Source organism: Canis lupus, chromosome 13, assembly GCF_011100685.1.
Source record: "Canis lupus familiaris isolate Mischka breed German Shepherd chromosome 13, alternate assembly UU_Cfam_GSD_1.0, whole genome shotgun sequence".
NCBI classification, from domain to species: domain Eukaryota; kingdom Metazoa; phylum Chordata; class Mammalia; order Carnivora; family Canidae; genus Canis; species Canis lupus.
Window position 1 is genome coordinate 22,209,128 of NC_049234.1, and position 19,695 is coordinate 22,228,822.

A 19,695-nucleotide genomic window follows, 5' to 3' on the forward strand; every position below is an offset into this window, starting at 1 on the left:
GAATACAAACATCCACTTATAAGCTGAATAAGATTTGGAGACTTAATGTACAGCATGGTGACTGTAGTTAACAGTGCTATATTATATATTTGAAAGCTGCTAAGAGAATCTTAAAGATTGTCTATCTTAGAATCTTAGAGAATCTTAGAGATCTTAAATATTCTCATCCCCCACCCCACACACCAACAGTAATTATGTGAGTTGATAGAAATGTTAATTAGCCTTATTGTGGTAATCATTTCAATTATACGTGTGTATCAAATCCTCAAGTTGTATACCTTAAACTTAAACAATGTTATATGTCAATTATACCTGGATAAAGCTGGAGCAAAAACCTAAACAAAGTTAGGGACATTTCTAAACTTAAAAAAATCTTCCAAAAATAATTTAGGAAGACATAATACTTTACTTCATGAGTGATTCTATGAAACAGACCATAAAATTTAATGTGTATGATTCTCTTTCATCTGCATACCTGAAGCTATGACTTTGTGAATTGTGTGTCTTTGGAAATGAGTCATCGGAAGTTTTTCTGAATTATATACACAGGCACATGTTAGAAGTACTTGAATGACATGGATGTCCCCAGAGCTAGGAAATGAGGTGACCCACGTTAATGAAACTAGTTAAAATCAACACTTAGTGGGAAAAAAACAAAAACAAAGTTCTGGAACCAGAGAAACCCCACTCAACATCCTGTTATAGTAATTATCAGGTTACAGAGTATTGTTTTTGGGGCAGATACGGAACATTCCTTGGTCTCTGTTGTCTCAGTGAAATGGGGGTGGGGGTGGGGGTGGGCTGTATGCTTATAGGAAGTTGATAGAAGCCTGACCAGATCACCTCTTTAGGTCTCTGACAGGTTTAACATTTTTCAATCTGTGAAGTTCATGGTTTTAGGGGAATTTAAGGTTTCCCCCCTCCTTTGCTTCATCTCAAGTTAAAATTGCATTCATGGCAAGGCATTTCCTGGTTGTGAAGCCAGACCTGCAAAGAGGGACAGTCCTAACTAGGAGAGCAGAAGAGTATTGTGCTCATACACATGAGGGAATGGAAACAAAGCAGTGCTCTGTGTATAATCTATTCCATCTAGCAGTGGCAGGACTATTAGCACAAGCCAAGAATTCCTTGGAAGTTATTTGTCGGCAAGTCTTCATCTAATAGCAAGCCTATTTGAATGGCAAGGCTAATGAAAATTTATCCTGGAGACCTCTGGGTATCTGGTGCAGGAAATATGTATTTCACAATGGCTTTTCCCGAGGCACTGTATTAGGTGCTGTGCAGGGGGGCACAGCTGGAGTGTCATAAAAAGCATGCTGGGTTTAGGGTGAGACAGATTTGAGCTTACACCATAGCTCTGTGGTTTAAGTAACAGTGTGACCAGAGTATGATGGTAAATGTTGAAGAATCAGCTCTGAAGGAGGAGGGGGGTGGGGGGAGGAAGGGCAGAAGGAAGAGGAAGGGGGGGGAGGAGGAGGAGGAGGAGGAGGAGAAAAAGCAGCAGCTCTGATCTATAGGTCTTTCTGAATATCCTCACTAAGGCCAATTTTAAGTTACTGATGTGCCACTGAATGTAGAGTTGGAAAGAGACAAACATGTAGGTCAGCTTTCATGAGCCGGCTCCAGCACACCACACTGTGTGATTGCTCCAGGACAGATTGTTGAATTTTTCTGAGCCTCCTCAGCTTCCACATCTGTAAAGTGGGGTGATACCAGTATCTACCTTCCAGGGTTGTTATGACAATTTAAAAAAAGAATAATGTATTTGAAAGCACAGAATTCAATCTATTATTGATACTGTGTCTGGGCTTGCTTATTACTTAGTTCATATTTATTTATTTATTTTTAAAGGTTTGGTTTATTTATTTTATTTGAGAGAGAGAGCAGGAGCTGGAGGAAGGGCAGAGGGAGTGGGAGAGAATCTCAATCTTTAATGTGTGGGACTCGATCTCATGATCTTGATATCAGGAACCGAGCCGAAACCAAGAGTCATATGCTTTATCCACTGCACCACCCAGGCGCCCCTACTTAGGAGTTATAAAATTTAAAGACTTTTCACAAAAGGAATATTCTAACCAGTGGAGGATGTACTTGTTTTGGAGAGGAGGGTAGGGATGGTGTTGAAGAAAAAAGAAAACAAAAGTACTAAATAAGAGTTTCCTCTAAACTACTTTATGACTTCCTAAAATCACAAAAAGGATATTTGAGCTAAAGAGGACCTAGAGATTAGCTGATCCAACATACTTTCATGTTACAGACAAGAAAACTGAGTCAGAGAGCTGGAGTGGCTTCGCACAGGTTCAGCCTGGTGGGATAGACCCCTGAGTAGAGGCCAGAGCTGCCAAGTGGCTCTCTATCCAGGGCTCATTCTGCCCCTTTGCAGCAGGCATTTATTGGCTCAAGCAAGAACTTTTCCTGGAAGAGAGATGGGAGAAATGGGAAATCTAAGGCTTATATTCATACTGGTCAGGAAAATGATTTGGCTTACTGTTCAGAATAGTTATTTAAACTGGTGGTCTTGGTGGTCTCTGGATGACTCAGTCAAGTGAGTGTCTGACCCTTGGTTTGGCTCTGGTTGAGATCTCAGGGTCCTGGTATCGAGCCCTACGTTGGGCTCTGAACTCAGCAGGAAGTCAGCTGGAGAGTCTCTCTGTCCCTCCACCCCTCCCCACCCTCTATAAAATAAATAGATAAATCTTTAAAAATCAAACCTGTGTTCTCTGAAGTAAGGTCCTGGAAGGAGAAAATAAAAATTGCCATTGACTGCTTTATTGAAAAGAAAGAAATAAAGCAATTATCACTGGTTTCTGGTGGGAAATAATCTCCTTATGTAATTCCAGCCAAGGAAGATTGATGAAAGGACCACTTGGGAAGGTGTGGACAGGGTTAAGGGAACACAAAGGATGCTGAGGCTCCCAGGGGTGAGCAACAATGAGCATTGCTTCTCCCAGTCTTGGAGAGGAGGCCCATGATAGCTGGAGCCATGGGGAGGGTTTATGTGGAGGAAGGAAACAGCCCCTGTCCAAGATGAATGGCCAGACAGGAGGGAGCAGGTGAGAAAGACCCAGAACTCTCTCTTTCTCTGCTCTCTGCTTTATGCCAGCATCTCCCATTGGGAAAACCCAACCACACACCAATCCAACAGCAATAGAGGCTAGGGGATGCAGCCTTTTTTGGTCAGTCCTCTGGAGCACAGAGGTGGGCATGGATCCTTGCAACAAACAGAGAACAACCAGCACAGAAGCTCTACAAATATTTAGTATCCATATTGATAAGTCCTCTCTATCCACTTATCAGACATCAGGTGTCATATCAGGAACCGAGGCACCTTGACCCCAATGCAAAGTGGAAGCCAGAGGAACCCTTAGTCAATCGTTTGTTTTTGGTATATTGTGACATACTGCAACCTCTGTCTGCCTGGCTAAATGGATTTATGGTTTATAGTATCTAGTGTCAAATAGAATCTCACCAAATGCACAAATGTTTTAAGAAGGTTCTTGCAAAGACACTGTAGAGGGAAGATACTACAATTGCATACATAATGGAACAAGAAAATGTCAACACTAACAGGGTTCTTCCTAGAAGGGCCCCTTCACTGGCTGCAGTGTCTGGTACAATAATAAGCTAATGAAATTTGACCCAAAGTTGGCTAGAAAGTCCAAAATGATCACAGCTATTTGAAATATGAATTTATATCCAACATTACTAATGCTGACTGTCCTCCTAAGTGTTTATTATGCTTTGAAATATTAATGATAATGCCTATATATACTTTTTTAAAAAGATTTTATTTATTTGAGATCTAGAGAGCAAATGTGAGAGGGGGAATGGGAGGGGCAGAGAAAGAGATCTCAAGCAGGGTCCCCACTAAGTACAGGCCCATGGATCTCAATCCCATGACCCATGAGATAATGACCTGAGCTGAAACCAAGAGTTTCAGTCCTGAGTCCACCAAGAGAGTGGACACTCAACCTATTGAGCCACCCAGGCGCCCCTGTCTATATTTAATAAATACACATCTATTGGGTTTATGCTGAAAATGTGTACTGATGAGTTGATAGAAGACCTTGGTTTAAACAATAAGCAAAGGCTACAATTGTGGAAAATATGCTTCTCTTTATGGACAGTGAAGGCTACATGGTTTTTCTGCCTAGAGCACATAATGCAAAAACAGAAAATGGAAAGTGGACTTAGTGAATAATAGTAATGAAGGGTTGTGGAAGGGGAGGTGGGCAGAGGGTTGGGGTAACTGGATGACAGGCACTGAAGAGGGCACTTGATGGAATGAGCACTGGGCATTATACTGTATGTTGGCAAGTTGAACTTCAATAAAAACATTAAAAATAATAATGAATATTTAAATAAAACTTAGTATGTGTTAAGCACTGCTCTAACAGCACAAAATGCATCAATCACTTAAAATGCATCAACTCAGATACTCCTCGCAGCAGTTCTATGATGCAGGTACTGTTATCATTCCATTTTACATATAAGGGGACAGACTTGTCAAGCATTAGCACTCTGTCTGATATAGCAAGGAGGAGGCAGGACACGGTTTGAACCCAGGCAGATTGGCTGCAGATTCTTTGCTCTTGATCACTATGCTAGGCTGCCTCTCTGAAAGAAGTAGGGGCTTCTTGGAATAATTTTGAAATTAAGAAAAAAGTATCACTTCACACCTATCAGAATGGCTGAAATCAATAACAACAACAACAACAACAAAAAAACCCTGCAATAGATGTTGGTGAGGCTGTAGAGAAAGTGGAACCCTCGTGCATAGTTGGTGGGAATGCAAACTACTGGTGCAACCACTGTGGAAAAACAGTATGGAGGTTCCTCAAAAAGTTAAAAATTGAGCTAACTTATGATCCAGCAATCGCACTAATGAGTATTTACCCAAAGAACACAAAACACTATTTCAGAGGGATACATGCACCCCAATGTTTATAGCAGCATTATCTACAATTGCCAAATTATGGAAAGAGCCTACATGTCCATTGATGAATAAAGAAGATGTGATCTATATATATAATGGAGTGTTACTCAGCCATAAAAATCGAATGAAATCTTAGCATTTGCAATGACATGAACAGAGCTAGGGAGTATTATGCTAAATGAAATAAGTCAGAGAAAGACAAATACCATATGATTTCACTCATATGTGGAATTTAAGGAACAAAACAAAAGAGTAAAGGAAAAAAGCAGGGGGGAAGGGAGCAGAGGATCCAAGAAACAGACTTAACTGTAGAGAACAAACTGATGGTCACCAGAGAGGAGGTCGGGAGAGGGAGGGGGGAAACAGGGGATTAAGGAGGGCACTGGTTGTCATGAGCACCATGTGATGAATGGAAGTGTTGAATCACTATACTGTACACCTGAAACTAATATTACACTATATATTAACCAACTGGAATTTAAGTAAAACCTTGGGAAAAAAAATAGCTGACAGTCAGCTGGGTGCTAGCTGATATAGAAAGGCTCACCTTTCTTTCATTAAAAAAAAAAGAAAAAGAAAAAACTAAACATGATGAAAACAACTGAATGCCAGTTTAAAAAGCACAAAGAGAGGGGAACCAGTCACTTTTATGTGGGGCAAGAGGGACTATTTTGCTGTACTCTTTGGGATTTGCCAAATACGATTTCTCAGGATGTGGTAGTTGGCTGACAGCCTCTTATAGCCACTAGATTCCGCTCTCTCTCTGGTTTTTCTTCCTTTCCTTCCTGCCCTCTGAAGCCTTTCTGTAGACTTTCCTTGTCCTTGTTCTCTTTCTAGGAGCTCATACAAGTCAGGGCTCTCCAGAGAAACAGAACCAATGGGATGCACCTCTCTCTCTCTCTCTCTCTCTGTATAACTATATAGATATATTTTTATTACTCAAAATCTATCAATTTTCTATCAATCAATCAATCATCTATTTATCTTTAAGGAATTGGCTCACACAGATGTGGAGCTGGCAAGTCTGTAATGTAAGGAAGGCCTGGGGCACCTGGGTGGCTCAGTTGGTTAAGTATCTGCCTTTTGCTCAGGTCAAAATCCTAGGGTCCTGGGATCGAGCCCCACATTGGGCTCCTTGCTCAGCAGGGAGTCTGCTTCTCTCTCTCTCCCTCTACCCCTGCCCCTGTTCCTGCTCTCTCTCTCTCAAATAAATAAATAAAATCTTTAAAAAAATAGTTCTTGCAGGCAGGGGTTGGGTTCACACTTCTGAATGACTTTTCCAGTGCCAGGACACTGCTGCTTCATAAACATGGCTTATTGGAGAGACTTTGAAATGCTGATCCCCTGTGATGTTTCTTGGGCAGGAATGTGATCGGTGTTAACCCCACTGAGTCTGTGTAAGGGGGCAGGAGACAACTTTATACCTACTACACTGACAAGCAGAACTCTCCTGTCTAGCTTCGCAGGTCATATATCTGGGCAGTCAACATAACTCTTGTTGCAGAACTAGACTATCAAGCAGTTGAGCCTTTCATTTGTAGACAGACCCTCCCTCAGCCTGGGATGGGGGACATACAGCATAATGGTCAGAACTGATGGCTTTGTAGGGCATGCTGCTGGGCATGCTAGCAAATCTGCTGTTAGTTCCTGTTTTGCTGTCATGAATTAACTACACATTGAGTGGCTTTAAAAAAAAAGTATTTAGGGATCCCTGGGTGGCGCAGCAGTTTAGCGCCTGCCTTTGGCCCTGGGCATGATCCTGGAGACCCGGGATTGAATCCCATGTCGGGCTCCCGGTGCATGGAGCCTGCTTCTCCCTCTGCCTGTGTCTCTGCCTCTCTCTCTCTCTCTACCATAAATAAATTTTTAAAAAAATTTAAAAAATATTTAATTTATTTATTCCTGAGAGACACACACACAGAGAGAGGCAGAGACACGGGCAGAGGGAGAAGCAGGCTCTCTGTGGGGAGCCTGATGCGGAACCTGATCCCAGGACCCCGGAACCATGACCTGAGCCAAAGGCAGGTGTTCAACCACTGAGCCACCCAGGCTCCCACATTGAGTGGCTTAAAACAACACAGATCCATTATAATGTCAGAAGTCTAACCCAGTTCTCACCGGGCTAAGTTCAAGGTATTGGCAGGCCTGCTTTCCTGTCTGAGGACTCTGGGGATGAATTGTTTCCTTGCCTTTTCCTGATTATAGATGGTGCTCTCATTCCTTGGCTCCTCACCCCCTTTCTGCCTCTTTAAAGCCAGCAGTGGCGGGAGGGCCCTTTGCTCATCACATCACTTTGTCCTCTTGTGCCTTTCTCTTCCACTTTCAAGGACCCTTGTGATGGGGCCCACCCAGGTAGTCCAGGATAATCTCCCAACTCAAAGCACTTAATCACACCCACAAATTCTCCTTTGTCATGTAACATGCTCACAGGATCTGGGGATTTGGATGTGTTCATCTTCAGAGAGACATTATTTTGCCTACAGTGGTAGCCTTATGATTTCCATGGAAAATAAGTAATTCGTGTAAGATATGATTTTAAACAGAAGGATATAATAATTGCACACGTTTTAACAATGCTAGAGTTTTTGAGATATATTTATGCTTAATTTATTAAGTTTATAAGTTATTAATTGACCTGGGAATAGTTTTGCTTTTTAGGTTGATGCTTACCTGAGCAGACATTTGAAGTGCTTATAAAAAAAAAAAAAAAGGCAAATGGGTTAGATTTATAATTGTAGCTTTAACATGTTTAAAGGAATTTTTTTTGTTAAGATTTTATTTATTTACTCATGAGAGACACAGGAGGCAGAGTCATAGGCAGAGAGAGAAGCAGGCTCCCTGTGGGACTCGATCCCAGGATCCCGGGATCATGACCTGAGACAAAGGCAGGTGTTCAACCACTGAGCCACCCAGGGGCCCCTTCCCCTTTTTAAAATATTTGTTTATTTGAGAGAGAGAGAGAAAGCACGGGGAGGGACAGTGGAAGAGGGAGAGAGAAACTTTAGCAGACTCCTCGCTGAGCTCAGAGCCCCCATTCAGGACTTGATCTGACCACCCTGAGATCATGACCTGAGCTGAAACCAAGAGTAGGATGCTTAACCAACTGCACCACCCAGGGGCTCCAAGGAATTTTCACTAGGTGTATAAAAGGGACTTATTTTTTAAAGGGACTTTAGTCATTCAATTTGAGCTTATCAAACAGTAAGAAAAGCCCCTCTTATTTTGTATGAAAATTTACTAGACTTGTAAAGATTTAGTCGAACTTTAATGAAAACTAGGTCCCCACATTTGTTACTTTTTCAACTACCATTAATTTTTAACTAAAAAAGCTATAAATAGTTCCATGCTTGCACTGATTCTTATTTGAGTGGAAGGTATGCGATCAGTGAGACTTTGAAAAGCATTTTGTGAATGTGTGTGTCACTAATTCATGCAGCTCCAGCACTGGACCGGGCACTATGACACAGCCCCAAATAAGACTACAGTGTAGCAAAGTCTCGATGCGGAAAAGTGTTCTGGGAGGGAGATTTACTCAGTCGGAGGAGACTTTAGGGAAGACTATTTTGGTAGATGGAGCAGCCTGAGCAAAGAAAGCATGGGATAGCTACTGAATGTTGAGCTTTTGTGATCCTGGTAGGAATTTTTTAAAAATCTGATTACTCTCATGTGCCTTTTATGTCATTTTATTTTTTTTTTTATTTTTTAAAATTTTTTTACATTTTTATTTATGATAGTCACAGAGAGAGAGAGAGAGAGAGAGAGAGAGAGAGAGGCAGAGACACAGGCAGAGGGAGAAGCAGGCTCCATGCACCAGGAGCCCGATGTGGGATTCGATCCCGGGTCTCCAGGATTGCGCCCTGGGCCAAAGGCAGGTGCCAAACCGCTGAGCCACCCAGGGATCCCCCCCCGCTTTTTTTTCTTTTTTTTTTTGTCATTTTCTGATGGGAGAGTTAGTGGCAGGATCGAGATGTGTTCCAGAGTAAATATATTATTGAGTAGGTCAGCCACCACGTCAGACACCTAAGCACATCATACGTAACTAGAGATGCAGAGTAATGCCTAACCCAATTCTCAGACCCTTGTTGCTCAGGGAATCATGATTGTTATTATCGACAGAACATGTGTCATGTGCCTGGCTTCATGAATTTTCCTTGTACTAGTTCACTAAATCCTCACAACCATAAGTAATAGATTTAGTACCACTGTTTTGGAATTTAGGAAATTGAGACCTAGAGGGGTTAAGCTGACAAAGGTCGCACTGCAGGTAAGTGGCAGGACCATGACCTGAACCTTGCACAAGCCATTCCCTCTTTCTGGAATGCATGAGAACATATCCATGTTCTGCAGCCTGTTCTTTCTCACAGTTGAGATCTCAGCCTATCTCTTGTTGGAGAGACGCCCCCGCCCCACCTCGCTCAGCCTGTTAAAAGCAGGTTCCCTCGTTATTCTGCATTTTGGCCCCTTGTTTATTTTTATCGTAGCACTTATTACGAATTAAATATTTTCCTACTTGCTTTGTGTGTTTTTGTTTTTCCCACTAGAATCAAAATTCCATGAAGGCGGGCACTCTATTTGTCTTGTTCACTGTCCTGTTTCCAGTGCCTTGCACAGGGTCCAGTATATATTAGCTGTTCAAGAAAAGTCTATTGATGAATAAATGGATATTGATTTCATAGCTCATGATTCCCTAATCATTCTATTATACATATAGCAAATGGAACTATCCCATTTACGCATAATGCTGTTATTGACTGAGGATGGTACTCAGCAGCAAGCTTATTTTTCTCCATATTCCTAAAAATTTTGTAACAATGATAAGTTTCTGGGACAAGGAATCTAAGCCTCACTAGGCAAAAGATAAACATACTCAGTATGTTAAAAAGCCAACTTGAATTGGCACACGCCAAAAATGCACCAATGTGTTGTTGGAAAAACATTTATTGCAATTCAGTGTCAAAAAATTTTTACAAAAATATGCCACCGTCTGGTACAAACAACTATAAAAAAAATCAGTTCATCATGCAAGGAAAGTGTGCAAATAATTTATACAGAAGGACTTAGCTCACACAATATTAAATAAACATCTTTGCATGTAACAAGACTAACCTTATAATTTTAGTTCAACCTCCTATTTTTTATTAAAAAGAGTAAAGCTTCTGAACTTAGGACATGGGCTTTAATATACACTCCCTTTAGCCAGGGTTATTGGCATTTGGTAGAATAAAGATGGTGCCAAGAGCTCTCAAGCATAGAGCAGTCCTTGGAGCCTTCTGTTTAACAGACTTGTGCATCGTTAATTAAACAAACATTGCTATACTCAAAGACAGAAAAAGTCATATTCAAACTCCAGAAGTAACGTCGTAGCAGATGGCGTTTTAAGAGGTTCAGAGATCTGGAGCAGCCGTCCATTTTTGGACAAATGGAGCAGGGCCTGAATTTTGGAAGATTTCTCAGGAAGCTTTGTTTGCTGTGTTCAGGGACACTTGGAAAAACGTCCAGCAGACAAAGTCACAAATATTTGTGGTTTCTCACTCCTTGCTGCCTCTTGGAATAATCCCTCTTTGCTTAGTGAAGTTGACGTTTAGCAGAGGGTGGGAGGGTCCTCCCCCCCCCCCCCCATGGACACTCACCAGATCTTGTGGCAGGTGCCGGAGGATGGGGAGATGAAGGGTATGGATTAAATGTACTTCTTAGTCTGAGAGGAAATACCTGCTTTGGTTACCATCAGAACCTCAGTTTCTAGAAAGCAAGCCAGCTGCTCAGCCTTTATATGTCTTAAGGGCCACTTTTGTAATTAAAATGAAAGTACCCAGGGAAAAGTGAATTTGTCAAAATATGCTGTTTGCTTTATGGTGAGCAGGTTGTACTTACTAGGATGGTGTACTCACAATAGGGTCAGAAGTCTGCAAAAATGTTAAGTGGCTCCAGGGAGAAATGTTAACTTCTCCATGGAGAACCAGGGACTTAAAATATTTGGAAAAGATAATGGCCAGATGCCTAACACTGGACCCTCATGCTTGCCTTTCACAGTGAAGGTGTGGAGAACAACCAGGTCAGATGTTATGTGTCTCTGGACACACCAAAGGATGCTGGATAGAGGGTACAAAGTAAAGGCCTCAGAAAATCCCGGGTTCATATTCAGGTCTACCACTGAGTACCAGACGGGCTCAGACATGTCCCACTACCTCATGTTGAAGGGCAGATGGAATGCCAGACTCCACCATCCTCAACTTCCCTTCCAGCACAAGAGTCTGGGATAGGAGTTTCCTTCCTTTGGGAAGCCATGGAGGGTTTACTCTCTTTAACAAAACACAGAAGAAAGCTTCTACAGAAAAGGTTGGCTTTAAAGGAGTTATGATCTTGTTTACTGAAGACATCGTGAGCCCGAGATATATCAAAGAGCCATCTCTTAGCATTTGTCTAGAGGTTCAGGGTGTTTCTGAGGTCTGTTTAAACACTAATAGGATTTTAGGCCAGCATCCAGTCAGAAGGATGGTTCACAGACACAGATAGTTGGAAACAGATAAAAAAAAAAACAACAACACCCAGATGTCCACATAGAAAATGTTGATATAGTTTAGTTAAAAAAAAAATTCACACATAAAATTACAGTTAAAAAAATTCACACATAAAATAGAGTGCATAGCAAAACACTTTTGCCCTATAACCTGGCAAAAAAATATAAAGTCAGGTGCATATTTTATGGTAAACATTGTATCCAATGCTACAAATGATACATTGTTGAACATGTCTTGAAATGATTGACCTTGTAAATCACACCACTTGCTTAGACAAATGAAATTCTAAGCTCCCTCTGTGCTCCCACAAAGAAACAACAGTAAAAAAGGAGCCCGTTAATTGCAAGCTCCTCGAAAAAGTTTTCGAATCCACAGAGAATCATGGCAATAACACGGTGCATGCTTGTTACCTTCCTTCACCCTCAAGTAAAGCCCACTGTTGCAGTGTTTTGTGGTATCAACCCACCCCACCCGAAATAACTCCTCCGAGCCGCTTCGGTATAAAATTGATCATCACTAAATAAATGTCATCTCACAACTGACACCCTGGCGATGTTTTTCTTTGAAGCTTTGTCACCCACCCTCCCATGACACTGATCCATCTCCTCAAAGGAATAGCATTAAAGTAACAATGCAAGGTAGTTGAAGATGTCATTGGACTTTTTTCTGAATCTTGCTATGAAGTTAGCACTCACATATTCTTTCCCTAAATGTTGTGCTTTACTCTCAAGAGGCTCCAGGCTTGTTGCTTATACACCTTTAAGTTGAACCAGATTGTACATAACATCCCCATGGATTTGTGCTCACCCTGCCCTGGACACACTCCTTCCTTCTTTCAAAGTCCAAATTACTTCATAGCTGACATCAATTTCCAATTCTACGTTACAGGGGTAGGAGTGGTTAGGTAGGTACAGCAAAGAGAGGGGAGCCTTCTGTCTCTTCTAGTAGTTTCCACCATCTTGTCCGTCTGGCTTTTAGACTAGCAGTTTTGAGACAGGGATTCTTTGGTTTTGTTTTTTTAGGTTAGGTTGTCCCCAGAGGGTTTGCCAATAGAAATTCTAAAGACGATTGGTACCCAGGGAACAAGAATTTTCTTTTTCACTCGCTTTACTTCTAGGTGAGGCTCTGGCCATGCTGAACAGCTGCCATGTGCCACCAACACGGATGCTCTGCACCCGCTAGGTTCTTCTCCATTGCCTTCACACAAACCACAGCATCAAAGATAGGCCATTTCTATTCCTTCCCCCATCCCTCTCCACCTGCCATTTCCTTTCTTATTCTCCACTACCAATGAAAGAGAACCATAAATGTTGGTTTCTTCTCTTTTCTCCTTAAAAGTTTTCCTTGACTCCGTCACATACCACCTCCAAAGATGCCAACAGAGTTAGGGAGACCCCAGAGGCACCACTAAGGGAAACATCTCAGAAAGCCATAACCCTCCCACTAGTGGCAGGAGTCATCTCACACAGATGCACCTCGCTGCCTGGGGGATGATATGCAATCGTGGGCACTGCAGACAGTCCAAAGGAGACTGGTTTGCCAGTTTGGTGCTGACAATTTAAGGCAGGCAACATTTCTGGGACTGCAAACCTGAGGGTGCCTGTGGGGTTTCCACCTCCTGGATCAGTATGAAGGGGCAGAGGTCATGAGGTGATGGACAGATGTGGAAGGCCATGCAGGCCTAAACCTAAAAATGTCAGAGTCAAAGGTTCCAGAGATCTCACAGTTGCAATCAACCCAGTTCCGCCCCATATCTTTCAGGAAGCTGAGACATTTGAGAGACATCTGAATTCTGGAAGAGCTAAGTTTTTAATTCCACCATCTAGGGCCTGCATTCTCAGTGTGACTTTGACTCGGGGAGGGGAGTGCAAAAACCCCACTAGGTATTACAGGGGCTCCAGAAGCTCAACCTTAGCCAACAAGATCTTATTCTTCAATGTTGAATTCAGCTCAGTGGGGAGCATTTAAATTAAATTTTCCTTCTGATGGGAGTGATAATGAAAATAAACATGGAGATGCGCTGGTGTATAGATAGGCACAGGTGCTGCAGAGTGAGGGGGGCTGATGGTTGCCTTCTCTTCAGCATGCTGACACTTGGGCAGGGCAGCAGGGGGCTCGGCATCGCCAGCCGGTGCCTGGCTTTGTTTCTATACATGCTCAGCCACCTTTGCCCTCTCCAGGTCACCCCTAAGGATATAACTGTTCTTCAGTGTGAATGTGAGCAAGTTCCTATTTCTGCTTCACTTACTTGCCAAGGGCATGCAGGGTGGCAACTTTATTTGCAAAAGAAGGAAAAAAAAAAAAAGCACAAAGCAAACACAACTGCCAGAATATGTACATTGTTGTAGAAAAGCCAAGTTCTATAAAAAGTAAAAAACAAAAACGTCCCCTCCCCCATCCCAGGAATATTTGACAAGGAACTCCTGAAGTCCTGAGATTTCCTTTCTTCCACACCTGCTGCTCTTTGCCTAGCAAGATCCCCAGGGGGTGTGGAGCAAGTTTAGGAAGAACCGCACAGTACTTCTGTTCCCTGTGACTGGGAACTCCAGGCTTTATTCTCCTCATCCTCGCATGAAGTCCTAGCTTAGGCTGATTCAATTTTGATGTCGGACCTAAAGAAAAAGAGAGCTCCTCGGCTTGTCACCTGCCATGAGGCACAGCAGCTGGGAAACCGTCTCACTGATACGTAAAACCCGTTTCCCCAGCTTTTATCAGCACTCTGGCTCCCACCCGTCCACAGATACGCTTATCCGTGAATAGACTCCAGGAACCCAGACAAGCCGAGAAGTGAAACAAGAATACGAAAAGTCTTCACAGCTCTTGGGTGGGACTAATTCTATCTTTTTCTGAAGGAGGACTTCCTCTGGGACTGTTTTTAATTGGCCTTATGCCACCCCGAATGAGCTACCGCATGAAAGGAGAGGCCTATGTGCTGCGGGGTTGTTCTAGAAAAGACGCAACTCCAAAAGGGTGCCTATTTGCTTAAAAAGGAAGTCTGGAGCATGATGAGGATTGCCTCCAGAATCTCTTCCTGTTGAAACCCCTTTCATGTGACGAAAAACCAAGACCAGCAGACGCGGCCTACTGGGCGATGCGCTCTGTCAGGGGGAGCAGTGCCTACTTTCTGAGGTAGAGAATTGTGTGATAGATTCGCAAGATAAGGCCCTATGCCCACGCGGGTTTAAGATGGGTGGTACTTCCTTTGCCCTTTTACAACCCCCCCCCCCCAACAATTGAAACCAAAGCGCAGAGATTTCGCGTATGTTCGTCTTCTCTTTCTTTGAGCACATTTTCACATTGTAAACAGAGTGTTCTATCTTGTGTTCGAGTCCTCCCCTTGTCTTCCACATCCCTAGGGAACTAGACCAAGGAGTGTCAGTGAACATCAGGAGGATTTCCATTTTCACCGATGAAACGGAATTCCTGCCCTTATAGTCTTGCTGGCAAAAAGGGAGAAAAAAGTTTATTTACAGTATTTCTGCTTTTCCATACCGATTCTAACGAGAAGTCCATTTCCTTAAATTCTCAGCCAGCAACCGCATCTCTCCCCTTGTGACGTCCTCTCAGTGACTTATCTCAGAAGTTTTGAGCCAAGGTTTCAAATGTACACTATTTACAGATGAAGTGTCCAAATTCCATATTCCCAGCCATCCCATCAGCAGGGAACCCTTCTGAAGTATTGTCACATGCTGGGACTCAGAACTTGAACAAGTTGATAAAGTCCTGGGGTGAAAGGGAGACGGAGCAGCTCTCTGGGTTATTGGCTGTGCACGGATGGTCAGTGCCCTGGAAAGGAACATCATGGTTAGGTCTGACTTCTCAGAAGCATCTCATTGTAGCACCATGAGGCTGTGCTCAGCCTCAAAACAACATTCCTCTGTCCAGAATGCCATAAGTTCTGCAAAAACTAAAGAGCTGTGTGTGTGTTTGTGTGTGTCCATGTGCACCAGTGCACAAAGAGATTGGAGAATTTGGAGGTGGGTGGGATGTACAAAAATATACATACACATAAAATATGTATCCATAAAAATAGGGGTGGAGGAAATGAAGGCCTCTCAAAGTTTTTCTCCCCAGGGACTGAATCAGTGTTCCCCACACCTTCAGCAGGGCGGGGGTGGGAGCTGCAGAAGTGAAGAGCAGGGAAGTAGGAAGGGCTTTGGTCTTGCAACGCTGGTGCCTTTGGCTCTTAGGGGCTCGGCTAGGGGACTGTGGCAGCCACCTCGAGACACATACCTTCCAGGAAAGAATGTGACAGTGTCTGCAAAGCTGAAGGGTGTCTCCGTACTGCTCTTTCCGTGGGTAACATCGCACAAGTTTAAAATACATCTTCTTCCAATCCAGCTGTCCTTTGTCTGACAAAATTAATCGCTTGCGGATCTAAATTGCAAATGAATACAGAAAATTGCAAACAACTGCAGGAGAGTTCATCAAGAAGATGGTTTGTGGTTTTGTGCTTCTGAAAAGTTCTGTTCCCACCCTCCTTCCCCTTTTGCATCTATGCCCTGCAACTGCCAGGGAAAAAACTGCCAAGATAAAAAGAAGGTCCTTCTGAACTCTAACCCAGTGAAACAGTGGCTTTTGCCAGTCTTTAAAAGAAACAGGTGGCTGGTGACATCTCACTAGTGACCTCTACTAAACTGTATTTGGATGGTCCTTTAAAGTTCAGGTGATCTCAATAAACACCTTCCATCTTTTCTTTGTTGTAGACTTGAGGGATTTATTTCCAGGGAGATGCAGTAACTGCTTGGCACAGTAGCTCTATTTTATATCTAAATATTAGTGGCTTCGTGAACAGAACTTGTTGAACTCACACATCTATATAAAGTTGGGGGAAAAAGTCTGAGGGAGCATGAGGAGGGGAAACAGGCCTAGAGCTGGTGTCAGAAGCTCCCAGTTCAAATTCACACTCAAGGCCAGTTTCCTTACCTTGAGAGCCATTTCCCTGGTTTGGGGCCTGAGTCCCCTCATCTGTTTAAACAGAACATAATGATACCTACCCTACCCTGGGTGTTGGACTAAAGTGAAATTATATGTATAAAAGTTCGTTAGCTGTAATATATAAAATGTTACTTTTGTAAGTTAACTTTGTTATAGAAGAGGAGGACTGGTGTCACTTTATGAACTTTTTAAAGCAAGGTGTGAAGCATGCATATAGGTTAAGAATCTAAGTTGTTGTTTTTGTTTTTTTTTGGTTGTTTTTGTTTCCATCAAAAGTGCCTTAAAGGAAACCCTCACATATGTTATTTAGAGACACTTTGTAAGGTTGCCTTCTGGATAGCCAGGAAGGCCCTGGAGGGTGGGATCCACCCCTCAAGCTCGAGAAAAATGCCAAGGAAGTGTGAGGGTCAGGTGACAGAGGAGGGGTGGCCTGTCGGGCCCACTGACCTGCCGCTCAGAGAAGTGGTACTGGCACAGCTTTTTCCACAGCAGCCGGTCCTCGCTAAGCACATGCAGGTCAGGGGCCACCTGGCCGAGGCTGACCAGGTCACGCCCGTCACTCAGCCTCTGCATGATGTTCAGTTGCAGGCACAAAGGCAGGTCGGTGAAGGTGAGGCCTTTGAAGGCAGGCTGGGGAGAAGGATGATATTAAGTTGCAGGTTGTTGGCGGGGGGGGGGGGGGGGGGGGGCAGCAGATTGTCAGGTGACACTCTGCAAGGGTGCAGCTGTCCCCTTGCCCTCCACCCTCCAGCTGGCTGATTGATCCGAGACCAAAAGCATCAATTCTCCCTTCCTTAGATGCAGAAACAGGACCCATGGCTGAGACCCACAGAATAGCCTGGAACAGCCCAAGCATGGTGCCAGGGGGATTTTCCGAAGTTTCACAAAGCTTTATGCTTTTAATGATTCTCCCAACAGCACATGTTGGATTCTTGTGCTCCAATCAGTTTACTCAATGACAAGATTCACTACCTTCCTAAAATTAGGGGTCAGTGCCTTGGACAGAGCCCCCCTGCCTGCCTCCTGTGAGGGCTTTCTCATTGCCCCTCCTGACCGCTGAGCCCTCCAGGCAGGAGTTTTTGCCTGTGCCCAAACATGCTGCCCATGGGCCCCTGCCTCTTGATCTGTCCAAATGTTGCTTTTCCTCAGATCCAGTTTATACCTATTTTTTTCTAAAAGGTCTTTACTGCTTTTTGTGACTATCCCAGGCCACTTTCACTGGATTGTCCTGGAATTCCTATGATCTCTTCAGGATACTTTTTGAACCAGCCCCATTTTGTTATGTAATGCAAACCTTTTCCAAAAGAAAGCCTGAATGGCACATTCCTGCTGGCACGTAAGCTCCATGGAGGCAGGACTTTTTGTCTTTTCTCATTGCTAATGTCCTTTGTGCCTAGGAAAGTGCCTAGCATATAGTTGCCACCCAAAAAACATCTGAGGGATGAATGAAACCCTAATAATTAAGTAGGTGAAAAACAACAAAAAGATCCTGTGCTTATATGTACTTGTGTATGTGTGCATGCACGTATGTATGGGTGTGTGTGTGTGTATGTGTGTGTGTGTGCGTACACGTGTACTTTAGGGATGGTTGGTCCAGAACCTTTTGGCATAAGTGATCCCATCCATTACAGCATCTCTATTGAAACCTGGGGCTCCATAGAACATTAAAAAAATAAAAATAAAATAAAAATAAAAACCCAACTCTTTGTGGATAATACATTGGCAATTAATCAGGAGCTTCTTCTACTATAACCCTGAACTTGTATTCAAATGTTTAATTTTATTTAATTTATTATTTACATTTTGATGGACTCATGTTATCCCACCCACGCCTAGATCCTTGAAGGTGGGGTCTAATTTCGTATCCCTTACAGACTAGCCCAGCACAAACAACCTCTTTTGAGGGCCTACTATGGCCCGGCACTGGAGTTGGAATGGATTCATGAGGCTGGCAAGAGACTCAGAAACATAAGCAAATAATGACAGAACAATATGTTAAGTGCTATCAAGGAGGGAGGCACAGAGTGCTCTGGGACAATCTGTACAGAGAAGGTCCTTACTAGTATTTACTGGTAAGACTCGAACAGCAACTGATGCTGCCATTTGGATAAGAAATCAGCACGAATCACCGGAGATTGTGGCTCTTTGTTCTTCCCATGCTAGACCTGGGTGAGCTCTTGATTTTGGACTACTAACATTTTTAGCTCAGTGCTCTGTCCCTCTGGGGGTGAGGCGGAGGGTTTGTCACAGGAAGAAATAGGATGCAGAAGCCCTTCCTTAGCTGGGGGGGGGGGGGGGGGATATCCTGTCAATGGGTTTCGAGTTCCCTCCTCAAATTTTTAGGGAACTACCCTCTTCATGGCAGATCAAAGCCCCCCACCACTGGGTGGGGGGTTGGTCTCACCAATTCCCACTGTGTCCCCTGCAAAGCAGGACAGGTGTGTAGAGGCGTGGGGCCTTGGGAAGTTGGGACTATAGAGAGGAATGGGAGGTAGCATGGAAGAAACACTGGATGGACAGGCAGCAGATCTGGATGCCAGGTGCCCTTGGGAACTCTGGGTCTCAGTTTCCCCATGTCCAAAATGAATTGGCTTAGAAGACTAAAAATCCCTTCCAGCTCCAACAATCTCAGATTTGGATCAGCTTCAGCCTCTTAACTCATCAGAAGTGTCTATGACTTGACAGTTTAAATTGCTCAGGCTGCTGGGCTGAACTTTCAATTGTTTGCAAAATTCAGGACTCTGCTGGACCGCTGAAGGCTCTAGACCTATTTGTCGTTTATCATCTGCTGCTGATCATATGAGCTAATAAAACTGCCATGAAATTTTCTTTTTGTTTCCAGCACTTCAAAGCATCTACTTTTTTGGTTAAAACTCCCAGGCCAATTATTACATGGACTCCTATTAAAGTCCACTTGGCAGAGTTTACTCTCAAATTTTCAAACCTGAACTTTTCCAAAATCCTTGCCCAGACCCCATGCTGAGCCCTTACTCCTGATAAATGGTTAACCGCTTGCATGCCTTCTTCTTCTTCTTCTTTTTTTTTTTTTTTTGGATATAAACATATAAAAAGAAAAATAAGTCACTCTTGCTCCTCTAAACACTCATTCGGCTAAAATCCTTTTATGGCCACCCTGCCCTCTACCTGCTTCAAAACACTGCCTTACCCATAGCATGCTATGATCCTATTTGATTCCCCCCCCCATCCAAACTGGGTCTTTTCATTTTTTCCCCCTTCATCCTTTATCCTATTAATTATTTTTGCCAATAAAAACTGGCTCCATAGAATTAGATATGAAATTTT

General features: G+C 43.2%; 1 protein-coding gene across 1 annotated transcript in view; it reads right to left on the reverse strand.

Annotated features, from left to right (window-relative positions):
- Positions 1-9,856: 9,856 nt before the first annotated feature.
- The window catches only part of FBXO32 (F-box protein 32), a 33,717-nt gene continuing 23,878 nt past the window's right edge, over positions 9,857-19,695 (reverse strand). The window contains exons 7-9 of the mRNA XM_038555443.1: positions 16,840-17,022; positions 15,688-15,831; positions 9,857-15,240 (exon numbers count right to left, since the gene is read on the reverse strand). Of these exons, the coding sequence (XP_038411371.1) occupies positions 15,151-15,240; positions 15,688-15,831; positions 16,840-17,022 (417 nt within the window). The 3' untranslated portion in view covers positions 9,857-15,150. The remainder of the gene's footprint in view (positions 15,241-15,687; positions 15,832-16,839; positions 17,023-19,695) is intronic.